This window comes from Vespula vulgaris, chromosome 22 (assembly GCF_905475345.1).
Source record: "Vespula vulgaris chromosome 22, iyVesVulg1.1, whole genome shotgun sequence".
Classification (NCBI taxonomy): Eukaryota; Metazoa; Arthropoda; class Insecta; order Hymenoptera; family Vespidae; genus Vespula; species Vespula vulgaris.
In genome coordinates this window covers 2,319,874-2,338,272 of record NC_066607.1, presented here as the reverse complement: position 1 = coordinate 2,338,272, position 18,399 = coordinate 2,319,874, and the positions used below count along the sequence as shown (strand labels likewise).

The 18,399-nt window shown below is 32.2% G+C and overlaps 2 protein-coding genes and 1 non-coding gene across 6 annotated transcripts; 1 reads left to right on the top strand and 2 right to left on the bottom strand.

Annotated features, from left to right (window-relative positions):
• Positions 1–1,483: 1,483 nt before the first annotated feature.
• Positions 1,484–1,556, bottom strand: Trnav-uac (transfer RNA valine (anticodon UAC)). The gene has a single exon. It is a non-coding gene; the product is annotated as a tRNA-Val (tRNA).
• Positions 1,557–1,713: 157 nt separating this feature from the next.
• On the bottom strand, positions 1,714–18,157 carry LOC127071521 (collagen alpha-1(XI) chain-like). Of its 4 annotated transcripts, none has more exons than XM_051010864.1 (20): positions 17,298–18,157; positions 11,235–11,397; positions 9,231–9,417; positions 8,500–8,706; positions 8,028–8,353; positions 7,601–7,924; positions 7,013–7,514; positions 6,677–6,918; positions 6,423–6,620; positions 5,891–6,358; positions 5,778–5,822; positions 5,244–5,702; positions 4,988–5,149; positions 4,759–4,920; positions 4,277–4,654; positions 3,938–4,207; positions 3,255–3,868; positions 2,955–3,166; positions 2,695–2,879; positions 1,714–2,622 (listed from the first exon to the last, which is right to left on the bottom strand). In XM_051010864.1, exons 3-20 carry the CDS (start codon positions 9,373–9,375, stop codon positions 2,263–2,265), a joined length of 5,259 nt encoding a protein of 1,752 aa, XP_050866821.1. In that variant the 5' UTR covers positions 9,376–9,417; positions 11,235–11,397; positions 17,298–18,157; the 3' UTR covers positions 1,714–2,262. The 4 variants fall into 4 exon arrangements, with proteins under 4 accessions (XP_050866821.1, XP_050866824.1, XP_050866822.1 ...); XM_051010867.1 differs by having other exon boundaries at positions 9,231–9,407; XM_051010865.1 differs by lacking the exon at positions 17,298–18,157 and adding an exon at positions 11,795–11,890.
• LOC127071690 (transcription termination factor 2-like) lies at positions 13,949–18,161 on the top strand. The gene is made up of 13 exons (XM_051011242.1): positions 13,949–14,085; positions 14,591–14,655; positions 15,014–15,171; positions 15,341–15,734; positions 15,847–15,963; positions 16,125–16,342; positions 16,418–16,508; positions 16,647–16,919; positions 16,997–17,200; positions 17,243–17,340; positions 17,463–17,630; positions 17,719–17,918; positions 18,014–18,161. The coding sequence occupies exons 1-13, from the start codon at positions 13,949–13,951 to the stop codon at positions 18,159–18,161; spliced, it is 2,271 nt and encodes a 756-aa protein (XP_050867199.1).
• Positions 18,162–18,399: the final 238 nt, after the last annotated feature.

The following is an 18,399-nucleotide window of genomic DNA, read 5'->3' as shown; positions in this document are numbered from 1 at the left end:
TAAAATAATCTATTTTTGTCTTTTCTTTTCCTTTCTTTTTTATGTTTTTTTTTTTTTTGTATTTTTTTAATAATATCAAATTATAAATCAGAATTGGCGATATTCGAGTGCGGATACGTCGATACTGATTGCGCGACTCTTATCCTCGATTTTCCCGCGTGTTACGAGTTGAAACGGCCTGAACTTGATAGGTCGAAGGATCCCTGAGATTCTGAAGTACCTCCTCGACGAGACGGGAGCAGAAAATCGCGGTGAAGTGGTAACAGTCGGGCTAATGGCTCGGAGACGATATTTTGTTAAACAAGGAAACCTTTTATCCCTCACCCCACCATCCTTACGAGAACGCTTGAGAGCAGGGACGCTCTTCGATTTCGAATAGAACCGTATTTCTCTCAACGATATCGAGTCGTATAATACTCAACACACATTACTATTTCTATATCTAACAATTTTTTTTCCAAAACAATTTTTTACTTTTTTAATGACATAACATTTTTTAAAGAAATATATATATATATATATATATATATATATATATATACGTATAAAAAGTAAATTTTGTAAGTTGAATAAATTAAAAGTTTTCAATTTTACTATGCACATTGCAAAGAAACGAAAAATTTGTAAATTAAAAAAAAAAAAAAAACACGTACATTAGAGATTTAACTACAATTTTAGACTCTTTCTTTTTTCTTTGGTTTTTTTTTTCTTCTTTTTTCTTTTTTTTTTCAATAACACTTCAGAATATTTATTGAACTTATGGAAAAAGAAAAAAGGAGCGTACCAATCTCTATATCAAAAATATTTGGGTAAAGCTCTGAAAAAGAGATAAAAGCGATATTTTCCTAGGACATAGAACATGACTCCGATAGTAGTAGAAAGAATCCCGTTAAAGGCGGCCCTGCACTGTCACTTTGGTTTTCTTGTCATCAAGAAAGAACGAGCTGAAAGTGTGAACCACCGACCGCCACGACAAGATGTCACCTGCCCGTTTCTCACGATTCGCCCACGCATATCTCGCCGTTCTCGCACATTCCTTCGATCCCCCCCTTTATCTTCTGAATCTCTTTCACACTCTTACATCGTGTCAGGGCTCTTCACACTTTTACACTTCGTTCGAGCGAGCAGCTCGATAGATACTTCGTTATGTGCTATTATTCGTTTATATTTATGGTCGAGTTTTTTGAAAGAAAAAAAAGAAAAAAAAAAAAGTAAGCATGCCGATAATATTTTTCTAACGTAACGATTAACTTAATCTTCTTATCATCATTCTTATTATTAATAATTATTAATCATAAATCTTATTATTAACGCGTACGTTTAACACAAAAACACGATTAAAAATTTTACGATCTCATCTCGTGTTATTCACAATTTTTTTTTTATATTTAGATTGCATGGAGATTAAAAAAAAAAAAGAAAGAAACAAAATAATTATTTCTTTTCAAAAATTGAAAGAGAAAAAAGAAAAAAAAAAGATACTTGGTTCCGGCCGGGATCGAACTGGCGACCTTCTGCGTGTAAAGCAGACGTGATAACCGCTACACCACGGAACCCTTGTGTCTGGTCTTTCCAAGTTAATCTTGATCTTGGAATATTTCTTATATATGTACATACATATTACATATGTAAAAAGCTTTAATATTTGGTACAAGAGTTCAGAAAATATAGTGACTAATATTTTCAATAAAAATATATTAAAAGTCAGACTATATTACATATATATATATGTAATATACAATATCAATACACTATATACTATTGGCAGTATTAAAAATTAAAAAAATTTATATGCTATCGATATTATATCTCATTTTATGTATGCGCTGTATAATATAAATTGACTTATAATAAAAAAAAAAGCCTTAATCTGAATTGCGTTTATGTTCCGTATTCTTTGTTCTGTATTTTTTAAATACGATTAGTACGATATGCTTTCTACTTCGAAATCTAATTTCGGAAAATAAATTTTTTTAGTCATCGACATTTTATGCACATTTCTACTTTCTTAAAACACGTCACATATTTGATCGTGAAGTAATGCGAAAGCTTGATATATTACTTCAAAAGAAAAAAGAAAAAAAAAAGTACAAAAAATATTTTTTTTTAACTTTAGCTATCCGTCATTCTTTAACGATCGGTATATATTAATTATAAATAATTATATAATGAAATACCCCTTGCATAACGTTATATATAAAATTGCCTATTATCATTCTGTTAATATTTAATCAATCGTTACTCAACTATTTCCACGTATGACTATTTAAAACAAAGTGGACCAACGTTAAAACCAAAAGCCTGATGAGGTAAACCATAGTCCACAGGATAAAAATCGATCAGTGGTAATCTTTGAAGTTTATCCGTTTGAATGAGAAACACCGTTTCACTTTTACTCTTTCGTGATTTACAACCATCCGCTATGATAATAGGTTTTGAATTATCGTAAGAAAATTCATCCTCGTTTTCTCCGAGCAAACGTATCGACAAATCGTAACTATTGTTAGGCGCATTGTACCAACCTACGCTATTCATACACGTGTATGTGAAATTTTGATAACCGTCTTCACTAAGCAAACGCAAAAAATTTAATTGAATTACACCGATAGTCTCATAAGTTATCTGAAAATTATAAATAAAACGATGACAGAGAAATGACTTTTAATAAAAAAAATTTGGAAAATAATTACTTACGCGAAATCCACCACGCAATTTGGAATACCAATTGCCCTTTTCATCTTCCTTTCTCCAAGGTATATTTGGCATTTGACTACTGTGAGTATCAGGAAACACGCAAGTCTCTCCCATATTTGTCATATTGCAATAGACATAAACAGCATCGTCGGGCATTCCTAAATTTGGATCGATCCAGTACCAACCTATAAATAAAATATTTATTTTGTTACAAAAAGATCGAATTATTGAAGACATAAGACAGTTGAAGATATACGAACCATCACTGAAATGTGGATGACCATAAAATAAATCTTTACAGGTTCTCACAGGATTTTCTCTGGTTCCAGTTGGTTTGCGTATTCGATCCAACTCTTGTCTTATACTGTAGATAGATGTATATACATCTAAAAATTTAGGTCCCAACTCGTTATCCTCGTCATTATCTACTTCCTCTTTGTTCAGATCATTCTCCTTCTCGTTATCTTCTTTTCTACAATTAATTCGAGATTAAAACAACGAGTAGAGGATTCTAATCATTTTTCTTATATAAAAATATTCTATTTTTAATCAATCCTTACATGTCTTCCGAAATCTCTCGTTTCCTTTTGTAGAAGTGCGATTGAGTAAATAATAATTCTGGTGGAATCATTGGTTGCTCCGCTGGAGGTCCAGGAGGACCTGGAGGACCTGGTGGACCTATATCACCTTTTGATCCATCGTTTCCAGTGTGACCTTTGGGTCCTGGTGGGCCCTCTAAACCAGGCAAACCTGGTGGTCCATCGTTACCTTTCAAACCAGTTTGACCGAGTGGCCCTGCATTTCCTTTAGGACCTTCTGGTCCTGCAAGACCTCGTATTCCTTTCTCGCCTTTTTCACCCTGATCACCTTTCATTCCAATCGAGCCAATATCACCTCGATGTCCTTTTAAACCTCTTCGACCTCTATCACCTTTTGGACCTTTCGGTCCATCAGGTCCAGCTATTCCCGGTAAACCAACAGCTCCTGGAATTCCCGGTGGTCCACTTTCTCCTGCTGAACCTGATAATCCTCTTACACCTGATAATCCCGGAGGACCTGGCTGGCCTTCTTCTCCTGGTCGACCTTGAGAACCTGGTAAACCCGGTGGTCCAACGTCGCCCTTATCTCCTGGCAAACCTGTATTACCTTGTATTCCCGCTGGGCCCTCTGGACCCTATCAAAATACGTATTACATCTTTCGTTTAACGAGTTCGACGGATATGACATTATTACGAAAACTAACCGGTCTTCCTTGTGTACCAGCCAAACCTTCTTTCCCAGGTGACCCAATTTCACCTGGAGGTCCGGGTTCTCCAGGTCCCCCATCTTCGCCATCTTTACCTGGTTCCCCTTTGGAACCAATTAAACCTGGTTCGCCTGGAGGTCCAGGAAAACCTGGAGGACCCACATTTCCTTTTGGTCCTTCTGGTCCAACGGGACCACGATTTCCAGGAGGACCAGACGGTCCCGCTTTACCTTCTTCTCCTTTTTGTCCAGGAGGACCTCGTTCTCCCTACATTATTTAATATAATTGAAAATTATTTTCTATCAAGGTTTGTTTAATGCAAGAAATAATATTTACCGGATTTCCATCACCACCTCCTACTCCTGGAAGACCCGGCAAACCGCTATCTCCTTTCTCTCCTTGACGACCTTCAAGACCTTGTAAACCTGGCGGACCGTCCGCACCTTTAGGTCCTTTTTGACCTTCCTCTCCTGGACTACCAGCTGGACCAGCAGGTCCGATTGGACCCATGTCTCCAATCTCTCCTTTTGATCCTGATGAACCAGGAAGACCTTGTGGTCCTACAGGTCCAGCAGGACCAGGTACACCAATTGGACCATCTTCACCTTTCATTCCTCGTCTACCAATTTCACCAGGTGGTCCTTTTTCACCTGTTGCTCCTATAAGACCTGGCTCTCCTCGTGGTCCTTGAAGTCCTGGTGCTCCTATTGGACCCTGAGAAATTTATTTAAGTTTTGCAAAATTTTCCTCTAATTTTTTAATTAATAAGATGGTCAACATTAGATCAATTGTAGAATTGTTAATACATATGTACTTACAGTTGAACCTTGAGAACCTTTAAAGCCTTTTTCACCAGGTGGTCCAATATCTCCTTTGTCACCATCTTCTCCTGGAACACCAACTGGACCAGGGGGGCCTGATAATCCTCGTTGTCCTGGTAAACCATCTCTACCAGTCGGCCCTGGTAAACCAGTTTCACCCTAAACAAAATTATCATTTTGTGTAAATCAAATTTAATTGATATTGTTTATAATGTAAAAATTATACCCTGTCGCCTTTTATACCAGGAGGACCAAGCGGTCCTTTTGGACCTTGTCTACCCTCAGGACCTATAGCTCCATCTTTTCCAGGTTCTCCTTGAGTACCTTTGTCTCCAGATAATCCCCGCAAACCAATAGGTCCTATTTCTCCTTTCAATCCAGGTATACCCTAAAAATCAACATACATTAATACATATTATAAATATATATGTATTAAAAGTTCTCTGTGAACAGACTAAAGTTTATTACATAAATTAACGAACCGGCAACCCGACCAATCCTCTTTCACCAGGAAATCCAGGTAATCCTGCAGGACCAGGCGGTCCGTCTTTTCCAGATAGTCCTTGAGGACCAGGCGGACCTTCTTTACCTTGTTCGCCTGGTGTACCTACATCTCCTGGTATACCTGGACTACCTGGAATGCCAGGCTCACCTGGCTGACCAATTTCTCCTGGTGGACCTTGTGGACCGATCACACCAGGAGATCCAATAGGACCAGGAGGGCCAGATTCGCCAATTGGTCCACGTTCCCCCGGAAGACCAGGAATACCATCTTTTCCATCAAGTCCGAGTTGTCCTGGTGATCCTATAAATCCACGTGGACCCTCTAATCCTGGTGGTCCAGATTCTCCTGCCGGTCCCGGAGATCCTGGTTGACCAGTGTCACCTTTCGGACCTGGTAATCCTTCGGAACCTCTTCTACCACGAACACCTCTAAAACCCTTTTATTATAATTAATATTGAAAATGTAAGTACTATATTTGTAAACATATTGTTTAGCTTCATAAATTACTTACTCTGGGACCTATCTCACCACGATCACCTGGCAAACCGTTGTTTCCCTGAAGGAAAATAATTATAATTTGATATCATATCCATTTTATAATAATATAAAAAATATACAATTTACCCTTTCCCCTTTTTCCCCATTTGATCCTTCTCTTCCAATCTGACCTTTATCACCTTTCTCACCCGGATTTCCGGGATACCCTGCAAAACCAGGTACACCAATTTTCCCTTTTTCTCCAGGTGGTCCAGTCGGACCCTGCTCGCCACGACCTCCTTCGAATCCTCTTGGTCCTTCTATACCTTCGACCCCAGGAACTCCCTGTGGCCCTGATGATCCTCGTTCTCCTTTCAAACCTGCATCGCCTTTTTCTCCTTCAATTCCTTTATCACCTTTTTCACCGCGATCACCAGGTAATCCCCGTTTCCCATCATCTCCTTTTGGTCCACGTACACCGGGAAATCCTATGGATCCTTGTGGACCTAATATGCCTTGTTCACCTTTCAATCCAGGAATTCCAGGATTTCCTGGATGTCCAGGATGACCATCGGCTCCAGGAAGACCTGGTATACCAGGTTTTCCTTGTGGTCCCTATCACCAACGAATACGATTATTAATTGATTAAAAATATTATTAATAAATAGTATCTACTTACGACTAATCCCGTCGATCCTAAAGGTCCTTGAGGACCAGGTGGACCAATTGGCCCCGATGGTCCAGATGGACCAGGTGATCCAGGTGGACCTGATGGACCAGTATTACCTTTTGCACCAGGTGATCCTTCGCTTCCAGGTATACCAGGATTTCCTGGCATCCCTGGGAAGCCACGTGGTCCAATAAAACCTCTTGGTCCCTACAATCGAAGAATGTTCGTAAATATCTCTCCCAATAAAATATCAAAAATCTTACCAATTCACCAGGCAATCCTGGTAGACCAGAAGGTCCGTCATCACCCTGCATTCCTTCGTGACCTGGCAATCCTGGTTCTCCAATAGCTCCTGGAGGTCCTCTTTCACCTTTATCTCCTGGTAAACCTGGTAGTCCAGGAGGACCTTGCTCTCCCTTTATACCGGGTGGTCCCGTAGGACCACGTTCTCCATCTCTTCCAGGTCGTCCCCTTCTACCTTCTCTACCAGTATTCCCAGGGATTCCTGCGCAATAAAACAAATTAGTTAATTACAGAATTTGATTAATATATTATTTTCTATACATATATATTTTATATAAACGCGAAAAATGTAATACCTCTGTCTCCTCTAGGTCCAGGTTCACCAATATCACCGGGTTCTCCTTTTTGTCCTTGAGGCCCTGGAGCTCCATCCGGACCAGGAGTACCAGTCAATCCCATTGGTCCCTCGCTACCTCTCATTGCTAACATATATTGCGATAATATTTGTTTCAAAGCTTCTACTTGAGAATCGGGACCCTTTTCGTTTCCTTGTTGACTTAACGAAGGTATCATAAATACATGGCCAGGTGGACCAGGAGCACCATGTAATCCTGCTAATCCGTCTTTTCCTGGTTCTCCTTTTTTACCTTGTGGTCCAACCGTTCCTGGTGGTCCCGGAAAACCTCGTGGTCCAGGTGAACCACGAAGGTTATAATTTGTATTATTATAATAAGAATCCGCATTCGAATTTGAATATGACGGCAAGTTAAAAGATTCAATTGTGGGATAAGCATTTTCTTGTGTAATAGTTTCGCTCTCGTAACTCTGTGTTGTAAATTGCTCGTTTCTGTTATATACCTGTATAAAATATAAATTATTTTATATATATATATATATATATGAATAATCTAACAAACATATACACTTTAAAGAATTTATCTTACAGTAACGGGTTCGTTGATTATCGTCCTCATTGTTGGTCTTAATATAAATGTAAAATTTGTGGGAACATATCGCAAAGGATACGCTTCCATATCTTCTTCGTTAAAATTCTCTTTCTCATTTTCTTTAATTCCCTCGAAATCTTCATAACCAGGACGCTTGTCAAAGGATACGTTGAAAGGCTTAAATAATATAGGTTCATCGATGATCGAATTATTGCTATCGAATTTATATATCTCTTCTCGTTGACAATCAGGTGCAAAAATCGTACAAAGTTCATACGCTGCATCCGGCGTTGGTGATATCTTCAATAATTCAAGTCCTCCCTAATATGAAATTAATTTTTATTTTTAATTGATTATATTAATCGTTATATCTATGTCGAGAAAAAAAGAAAAAGAATTTACGATATTACAATTTAACACTTACCAAAAATATATTTTCTTCCATAAGTTCTTGACCTATAATGATAATTCCATTGACGTTTATGCTTTCAGAAAGATTTCTTTTTAATTCCTTTGTGATTTCTTTCTTGCAATCCAATAAAAGAGTAACTGTGTTTCCTTTAACGCTTATACTTAAACGATGCCATTTCCCATCGGAAATATCTTCTCCGAAAGAAATCGGTTCTTTTCCAACGTCGTTAACGTCGTCGGAGGTATCGTAAAAGAATGTTATATCTTTGCCCAATGATAAGATCAATTGTTCCTGACCGCCATCATCGTAAATGGAGAACAATGTAGCCATAGGAAAGTCTATACAATTATCAATCGAATCGATTATATTTTAATAGATCAATATACGGATTTTATATTACTTGAAATATTAATTAACAAGATATATTATTTATTTTTTCCTTTCATTTTTTTTTGGAGATTTTTATTATCAATTTACTACTTACTGATTTTAGTTTTTGCAACAACGATGATCGAAAAATTATTAATCAATCCAGTTGGAAAGATCGCATTCGTGTTTATAGTTAACAAAGAGGATTCGGCGATATCGAATGCGATCGTATCGTTTTGTTTACAACGATTTTCTGTAACTATCAGTCCAAGAGGTTCTTGATACATCCCAGTACTTTCCATAAGATCGACGACACCGCTTTCTACAATGTATTAACGATTCTGATAAAACGAAAGGTCGCATAAAGCTAATATACGCATAACGAATGGACAATTAAGTAAGTCGAGTGCATCTCTAATAAGTATTCCGCTGAAGAACGCAAAGTGTGACGATGAGATGAACGACTAGAAACCTAATAACCCATGAACCCATGGAACATAATTCGCATTATTGCAACGAACGACTGAACTAATTCTGTCGTGGATGCCTTTAGAGGAATGAAATCGTTTTACATGTAACATGGATAGATAATTCAACGAGTGAAACCTGCGATCACTTTAAATCGATTCTTATCGTATCTCTTTTCCCTTTTTTCTTTTCTTTCTTTTTTTTTTTTGAAGAACAAGAAAAAAAGATACTTATTATATTTCCTACATATACTAACGAGATAAAAAATGATTACAGTAAACCGTTCAAGTAGAACGAACATTGATAGATAAAGAAAAAAAAAAAAAAAAGAGAAAAAAAAATACTTCGAAAGATACATACAACGATAAACATACATACCTATATCCCGTGGATATAAATTCGCCATCATCGAAGGTAACACGAATACGATAAGAAAAATTGTAACGACGTAAGGGTGGATGATAGCACGATGAAATCCTAAGATTCTCCATTTTTTCGATTGCTTCGTGTGATCTTCTTGCATGCCTAGCCTTTCCTCATGAAACCATGGCCTTCCTATTTAACACTGTACAATAGATTATGATCCTTATATCGAACTATATATAAATACATATAAATACGTGTTGTTTTCTATTCGAAATATGTTTTTGTTTCCACGAGGAAACATCAAACGTGAAACTCTCTACTGACACTACGAAACCCTTCTGAAGAGAACGAGACAATTTCTTAACGTAAGCATCATCCCACTTCTTCTTTTTCTCTTTCTTTCTCCTCTTTCTTTCTTCTTCTTCTTCTTCTTCTTCTTCTTCTTCTTCTTCATCATCATCATCATCTTCCTCTCTTCTCCTTTCTCTTTCCTTCCTTCTCTAACTATCGTATCCCTTTGATCTCTCTTCTCTCATTCCAATCTTCTATCCTTCCCACCCATTCTTCCAATCTCTTCCCCTAGTTCTCCTCAACGAGAATATGCGTTCCGCGTGTACGCATTCCACACATGCGCTTTTAATGACAATTCCGCGTCTCTTCTATTAACACTGATTCGAATAACACGTGCTTCACGTATCGTGCTAAGTAGTATAGATCTTTCCTATATCATTCTTTAAGAAATATATGCCGGTAGATCATGGCTTAGTTCGATTAGTTACGATTAGTTGGCTTTGGATTTGAAGTTGCAATTATAAGGAAGTTATTTTGATATAGATAAAAAACGTAATCTCGTGAGAAATATTATAAAAAAATATATATATATATATATATACACAACGTTCGTTCACGTTTCATTTATTTGATTGTACGTATATCGTATTATTATTCAAAATTATTTCATTCAAGTATTCATTTTTTTTTTTCTTTCCTTTTCTTCTTTTTTCTTTTTTTTTTGCAGGCGTCGTACGTGAAATCGGGTGTCAGAGAAGTATTATTAATTTTTTTGTAAGACAATAATTAATTATAAATATATATTTTATATATTTTATATGTATATATAAATTATCTTAGATAATACTTAGAATTAATAAACATTTCATAGATCAACGGCAATAAACATGCACTCGTAGACGTTTCGAGATTAATTACTTCCTTCCTGCTTTAATACTACATGTGGTATTGCATTTTCTATCGTAGGTATATCATAATATCTTAATAAATCAAATTAACGTGTTGCATTGGCGTAACGTTACGTATATTTATGTACCTCGCGTTCGTACTAAATCTATATATTTTTACGAATATTTTCTGATACTTTATAATCATAAATATATACGTATATGTATATAATAGTAATTATATTAGTAGTATATTAAATAATAATTATCCTATAATAACAATCATATGTTTGTAATTACGTATAATATATATTATGATTCTTGAATATCACAATCAGTGATATTTCAATCCTTGCATATAAATGTTATTAGCAATGTAAAATTAAGCAATTAAATATTAAGTTTAATCAGAATTAGATCGAAAAGATTTGGAAAATGTCCTTAAATATATAATCATTTTTATTTAGTATTTACGTCGAATTAGATTTTAATACATAGAGGTTATTGCATCTGGAGATTCGTAAACTATGATTGTGTTCTAAAATACGCGATATCAAAATGATTTGCCATTTATAAAATATAATTCAAGTTCCAAGCTGAAGAAAAGATAGCTAGTAATAGATAGCTTTAACACTCTTTAATACGAACGATCTTCTATTCGAAATTTTTCATTTGATACTTGCAGAAAATATATTCTAAGAAAGCGTCGATATTTACTCGTCGAAATCCAAACAAAAAAAAAAACTGATTCGATAACAATCAAATTAATAGTATCGATCGTGCGTTTAACTCTATTGAAATGTTATTCAAAAAATGTGTGATACAGAAATATACTTACTTTAAGTCGTCGTTAATACTTGTAGAAAAAACATCCTAAGAGAGCTTTGATCTTTACTCGTTGAAATACAAAGAACAACTGATCCCAATAACTACTAAAGTCAATCAAAGGTTTGTTTTCACACGTTACCAACGATCGTCAGTTCGAAAAGAAATTAAGAAATCTAAGAAAAAATAAAATGAAATTATTTTATGTTTAACTCGTTTTCCCAGTCGAATAATGTTCGAATTAATTTATTATCGTTTAAATATTAGTTTATTTAACTACGCGTTACTTTCATATTATTTAAATAAATATCAAATTATCAAAAGTATTAATTTTCAAATCGTCACATTTAGAAAGACAGACTTTCGATGTTTACTCGTCGGAATACAAAGAACAACTGATCGAATAATCGACAAAGTCAATGAAAAATTTGTTTTTGTTAATATTAGAGAAAAGCAATGATTCTGAGTTTAAAATTGTATTGATATATTAAAGCAAAGTTTTTATTTGACGCGTATTACGTATTACGTAATGTTCAAGCGAATATATTTTTGATTAAATATTAATATATTTACACCGGGTATTTATACATTGTTTAAATAATTACGAAATTAACGAAAGTAAAGATTATTTAAAGTTAAACGTATGGAAAAAGAGAACTTCGAAGTTTACTCGTCGAAATGCAAAAGAAAACTGTTTCGATTACTACCAAAGTCAATTGAGCGTTCGTTTTTGTTGACATTACTTGCAGACAACTTCTTAGAGTTCGAAATCAAAGTTTATTATAGTAATACATTTGAATTATTTTATATTTAACTTATTACGTACAGTATGTTACGTTTAAACGAATGTACTTTCGATTAAATATTAATTTATTTTACTACACGTACTTATACGTTGTTTAAATAATTAAAAAATTAACGAAAGTAAAAATTATTTAAGGTTAGCCGTCTGAGAACAGAGAACTTCGATGTTCATTCGTCAGAATGCAAAAGAAAACTGTTTCGATTACTACCAAAATCAATCGAGCGTTTTTTTTTTCTTAGTTACATTAGTTACATTATTCGAAATTTAAATGAATATAAATATTAAGTTAAAATTATTTTTTAATTAACGTGTGTAGCGTTTAATTAAATCTACAAACTTGATTATTATGAATTATTGTTATATAACTATTATAACATATACATAAACTACATATCTTAAAGGAATATTAAATAATCGAAAAAAATCGAAAGAATCGTTTATAAGAATGTACTCATTGTCTTTTATGTATCGAAGTCGCTCAAATTCTTTCTTCTTCTTATATAGTCAATATCATTGACAGATAACGACACGAGATATATAATTCGTATATGATTAAATGTATTGATTAATACATTTAAAATAAACAAACTCATATTTCGATTTTTATAAAAATGATATATAAATATTATACATAATAGATGGTATAAATTAATCGATTATGTCCATTTATATCGATACAATAAAAGACAATCTGATGGTATTCATATATGTTCGAACTCGCGTAAAATTCGTATTCCTGAATTATAAATTTAAAATGTATGCCATTCTACTAAATGTTTTTTATAAGATTCTTACGTTTTTTGTTTGTAAAATATAAGAGGAATTATAAATTTTATCTAAAATTTAACAATAAATTCAAACATCAAGATCTTTTGACATGGATCATCGAACACATATTTCTTCGTCTTTACGATGGAATTATCCTCTAAAAAATACCTGAATGAATTACCGTGTAATTCTCCGTGTAAGTATCGCGAAATACATTTTCTTGCGTCTGAATCTTTTATTTCACGAAAATAAAACACACATCAGTCAAGCGTTTATACGAAAGTTAGAAGAGAAGGGTACGAGCTTCTTCTCTTTTACCGCAAAGTTTCAGGGGCGCCACTATACGAATTTCTTTTTTTCGTTTTTTTTTGTTTTCTTTTTTTTTAAGATCTATTTCATTAAAATCAATAAAAAAATATGTCTGTATTTATGATTGGCATAAACCGTTATAAAATCAGAGACGATGAACAGCCTTAAAAAAGAAAAAAGTCTAACTTCGTCGTAATAACTTACTGACATATAATGAATATTTGTCCACTTTTTTAATTTGTTAATTAGGCAAATAAATAATAACCGAATTTTTAATATAAGCTAGACCAAAAATCTCTGTGTTTTTCTATATTAATTTTTTTTTTTTTTAATTTTTTAAGCTGATTTTTTTTCGGATCGTAAAAATATTCCTAGATTCGTAGTTCGACATTTTGAAAAAAAAAAAAAATAAATAAAATAAAATAAATTAGTCTAGATAGTCTCGAAAAAAAATAATTGATTTTTAAAATCATGTTTTTGCTCGTTAGAAACTTTTGAACTATTTCCTATTAAAAATTCATATTAAAAACGGATCTATAAATGCTATATTCATAGATCTAACTTCCTATAAATGATCAACGACGTGATTGGCTAGTTTGAAATATGTAAGTTTATGGGAAAAATTTAATCCGTTAGAAAGAGAAACGTATTTCAACTTTACGGATCAAATGAAACGCGAGTGTTTTAAAATTATTTAATAATAATATTTCAATCTCTTCTATAATACATATATGTATTTATATAAATTGCTCTATGTTTGAAATGCAATAAAACATCATTGACTTATAGGACATATTCAATAACTACCTCTTTGAATTCTATCAGTATTATTTATTAGTATTAAAATGTGGCAAAATTCTTCTACTAATTTAAATAATAGTTCTTTAGTTATCTCAGACAGTGATGATAATGTAACTACTAGTACAAGGCAAGATATTCTTATTGATAGTAGTGACAATGACGAATCTATTTCAATGGAAAGGTAAATGTTAAAATGTTTATAATTAAATTGATTAAATTATATAATGTGTCTTTAATTGATATATTAATTAAAATACATTAATACAAAATCTCATATAATTATAATCCATCTTTATATTGAAAGGGAATCAATGGATTTAAACTCTTCATCAATTATTGAAAATAATGTAAAGCGCAATTTAAAGAAACATCGTTTAATTTATTCTGATGAAGAAAGTATTAGTGATATTGATGATAAAACTTCCTATCGAGAATCAGAATCCGATACAACCTCAGATGGTAAATTTGACATATAATGTTTTTTGCAAATAGCTATTAAGAAATTATAAATTGAAACTTAACTAAAAATATTTTTTATTTTGATATAATTTCATAGATGATTCTGAGTTAAGTTCTACAAATTCTTCTACAAATTGTTTAAGTAGAAAAAGAAAAGATATTTCACATGATTATACAAAAGAAAATATAAAGGATTTAAAAATTGGAGATTCTTTTGATGCTACCAGCAATATTGATGATGTTAACGAAACCAATGAATCTGAGAATCTAGAAATGGATTCAATTAATAAAAGTGAGAATTTCAAGGAAAAAGAAGAATTTAATACTAATATACAAAAAAATGAGCAATCTATTGTAAATATTAACTCGGATACAGGTATTGAAGTTCATTAATGTAAAATAATCTATATTATTTTTTTAGAAGAGATAGATATATAAACTATATTTTTTTAGTATAAGAGTATTTTGTATATTTTTGTATATTTTTTATAGAAGTTTTACTATAAAAGCATATTTTTTTTTAACACCTGCTATGACAATAAAAATTTTAGACTTCTACAGATTTAATATAAAAATTTATACAGAGAGAGAGAGAGAGAGAGAGAGAGTAAGAAAGATGGATTAATAAAAAATGTAATATTAACTTCTAGATAATACACCAGAGGAAGTAAGTGAGGAGAATGCATTGGCAATATCTTATGCTAAACAAGAGATTGGAGTTGGTAATATAGATCCATTGGTAGCACAAGAAAGAGCTCTCCTTTCTTGCAAATTGCAGCAACTACAAAATCAATTAGAAAAAACAAAGGTAAGAAAATATATACAAACCTTGGAGACATATTTTAAGCATTTGTAATCATGTGAATTCTAAAATGTTTTATTTTTAGTTATTACTTAATACTGCAAATATAGAGATATTACCAGATAAAGGAAAAAAATTACAAGAAAGCATTATTGTTCAAGAAAAAGAAATAAAGGAAGTAGAAGCAAAATTAGAAAGAACACCTTTGGTACAACCTGTTGAACAAATGAATGCAAAATCTATGTCTAATGATAAACCAGAAGAAACATCTTTATCATCTAATCAAATGAAATATCTACAATCTGATTCTGAATATTTTTTTGCGGATTCTATGGAGCCTTCAGAATTAAAACCATTGGGGAAAAAAGCTCTAGAGACTAGAGAACGTGAATTTACTTTAACAGTAGAAAGATTACAGGATTTACATGGATCACTTGTAGCTCGACCTTCAGAAGATGCAAAAGCAGAAGATCCACCTGGTTTAAAAGTAAAACTAATGCCTCATCAACAGCATGCATTAGCATGGCTTATGTGGAGAGAACAAAAACGACCATCTGGTGGTGTATTAGGTATAAATCTACATTACTTTATATAGATTGATAATTATAGTTTTTAATTTAAATTTTGTATTCTTTACCAGTACATAATCACTAAAGTATCCTTTTTTATTAAAATATTTAGCTGATGATATGGGCCTAGGTAAAACTTTAACAATGATCTCCTTAATCATGGCTACTCTTGCTCAAGAAGATGATAATGACAGTGATGATGAATGGCATACTACAAATAAATCTATAAGTATGTAAAGTATGAATGAATATAATATAATATAGTAGCAAACTTTTTTTATTTTGAAATAGTAACTATAATTAAATATTATATTTCCAAATATGATTAATTAAAAAAATCATGAGTTATTTATTTCGTTGTTGTTTAAATAATATTTTTTGTATTTTAAGCCTATAAAGGTGGAACACTGGTTGTATGTCCAGCTTCTTTATTATCACAATGGGAAAATGAAATAAAAAGTAAATGTAAAAAAGGTATACTGTCAATAGAAGTTTACCATGGTAATAATAGAGAAAAATTAGCTAAACGTTTAGCAAAATATGATGTTGTTATTACAACATATAATATATTATCCAGGGAATTTAAAACCATGTCTACAGTATATAAGGTGTGTGATATATATCTATGATGTTCTCCATAACTTTGTTAAAGCATATGATATTTACAATTGTATTGTTTTTAGATTCATTGGAAAAGAGCAATACTTGATGAAGCACACATAATAAGAAATTATAAAAGTCAAGTATCTCAATCAGTATGTTGTCTTATAGCAAGTAAAAGATGGGCACTTACTGGAACACCTATACAAAATAAAGAAATGGATTTATATTCTTTATTGAAATTTTTAAAATGTTCTCCTTTTGATGATATTCGTGTGTGGAAACGTTGGGTCGACAATAAAAATGCTGCAGGTCATCAAAGATTAGCAACTGTTATGAAGACTCTTATGCTTCGAAGAACAAAACAAGAACTCCAAGCACAAGGTGCTCTAGAAAGTTTACCTACTAAAAATTTTGAAGAAGTGGAAGTAAAACTTGATTCTCAAGAACAATTAGTCTACGAAAAAGTTTTAATATATTCTCGTACGCTTTTTGCACAATTTTTATCGCAAAGAGCAGAAAAAGATCATATGGCAGACTTAATGTCTGGAATGTATGATAAGCCATCTTTTTTGTCAAATCCAAGTAAGTTATTATATATTTTTTGTATTGAAAAATAATATTTTTTATAACGTGTATTAAATTTTTTATTTAATTCTTAGATAAAAATACACAATTTACAAAGGCTCAAAATCAGTTACTTTCGCTGCATGCTGATGTTAAAACGCACGAAATTTTGGTACTTCTATTACGTCTTCGCCAAATATGTTGTCATCCGGCGTTAATTCATGCTATGTTGGATCAAAATGATTTGGAACAAAATGAAATAACGGATGAAGAAAATGTAGATTCAGATATCATATCGCGTATAAATAATATTTCATTGTGTGAAAATGAAGAAAATGAAGATGTAAATGAAAAAGAAACAGGCGTTGACCATAGAGTGACAAAAAATATACTTACTTCTAAAAATCCAGTTTTTGAGTCAGACCGTATGAGTTCCAAAGTAAGTAACTATCCTCTCATACAATAATTTGTATAATGTAAATTTTTACATAACAATTAATATATTAAACATATGGACTAAATTCATTATATAAATTATAAAATTGTATATTATTAATGTAGATAAAAGCAGTACTCAATATGGTCACACAAATTTTAGACAAAGGAGATAAGCTTATTATTGTTTCACAATGGTCAAGTATGTTAGAAATTATTGGATCTCATTTATCTACAATAAAAGGGGCAACATTTAGAGAATTTTCAGGCAAAGTGCCTATTAAAGATCGACAAGTAGGGGATTATTTTTATTATTTTATTCATCAATGATATACTTTTTAATTGATAAAAGTAATCTATATATATGTTGTATGTCTTCTAGGTTATAATAGATTCTTTCAATGATCTATCCGGAGATCCAAAAATTTTGTTACTTTCACTTACTGCTGGTGGAGTTGGACTAAATCTTGTAGGAGGAAATCATCTATTACTTATTGACATTCACTGGAATCCCCAGTTAGAAACACAAGCTCAAGATAGGATATATCGATTTGGTCAAAAAAAAGACGTCTTTATTTATAAGTAAGCATTATATACAGTTCTGATTTTCTTATTTGAATGTACTATAGAATTGTGTGAAATTATTTTTATATATCATAATCACTTTATGTTTATAGGTTTATTTGTAAAAATACTATAGAAGAACGTATCAAACGCTTACAGGAAAATAAATTGGCCATATCTCAAAACGTATTAAGTGGTGAAAAGAACCAACTTGTTTCAAAACTATCGCTTAATGACCTTAAATCTCTTTTTGCTCTTTGAAAAATTATATCTATACTTTAAGAATTTGTAATATAATTTGTAAAGAGGTATTTTTTATTCATGGATTTATTTGTAATATGTGTTGATATATGTTTGCAATATATATGTAATTGAGTGTTTTATATTTAAAATATCTAATGATATTACACGTAACATTTCTTAATCAGTTTTATTATTCTGACTTTCTTTAGTATTTCTAACTCATGACATTATATATACGTGGAAAGATAGAGCTAAT

Bases quoted from the DNA above. Each gene is read 5' to 3' on its own strand.
- LOC127071521 (XM_051010864.1), bottom strand. From the start codon at position 9,375: ATGCAAGAAGATCACACGAAGCAATCGAAAAAATGGAGAATCTTAGGA. The intron at 7,925-8,027 runs GTAAGTGTTAAA...ATTTCATATTAG, and splicing joins TGGAAGAAAATATATTTTTG to GGAGGACTTGAATTATTGAA. The intron at 6,919-7,012 runs GTATTACATTTT...TTTATTGCGCAG, and splicing joins TGGACCTAGAGGAGACAGAG to GAATCCCTGGGAATACTGGT.
- LOC127071690 (XM_051011242.1), top strand. From the start codon at position 13,949: ATGTGGCAAAATTCTTCTACTAATTTAAATAATAGTTCTTTAGTTATC. The intron at 15,964-16,124 runs GTATGTAAAGTA...TTGTATTTTAAG, and splicing joins TACTACAAATAAATCTATAA to CCTATAAAGGTGGAACACTG. The intron at 17,631-17,718 runs GTAGGGGATTAT...TATGTCTTCTAG, and splicing joins TGCCTATTAAAGATCGACAA to GTTATAATAGATTCTTTCAA.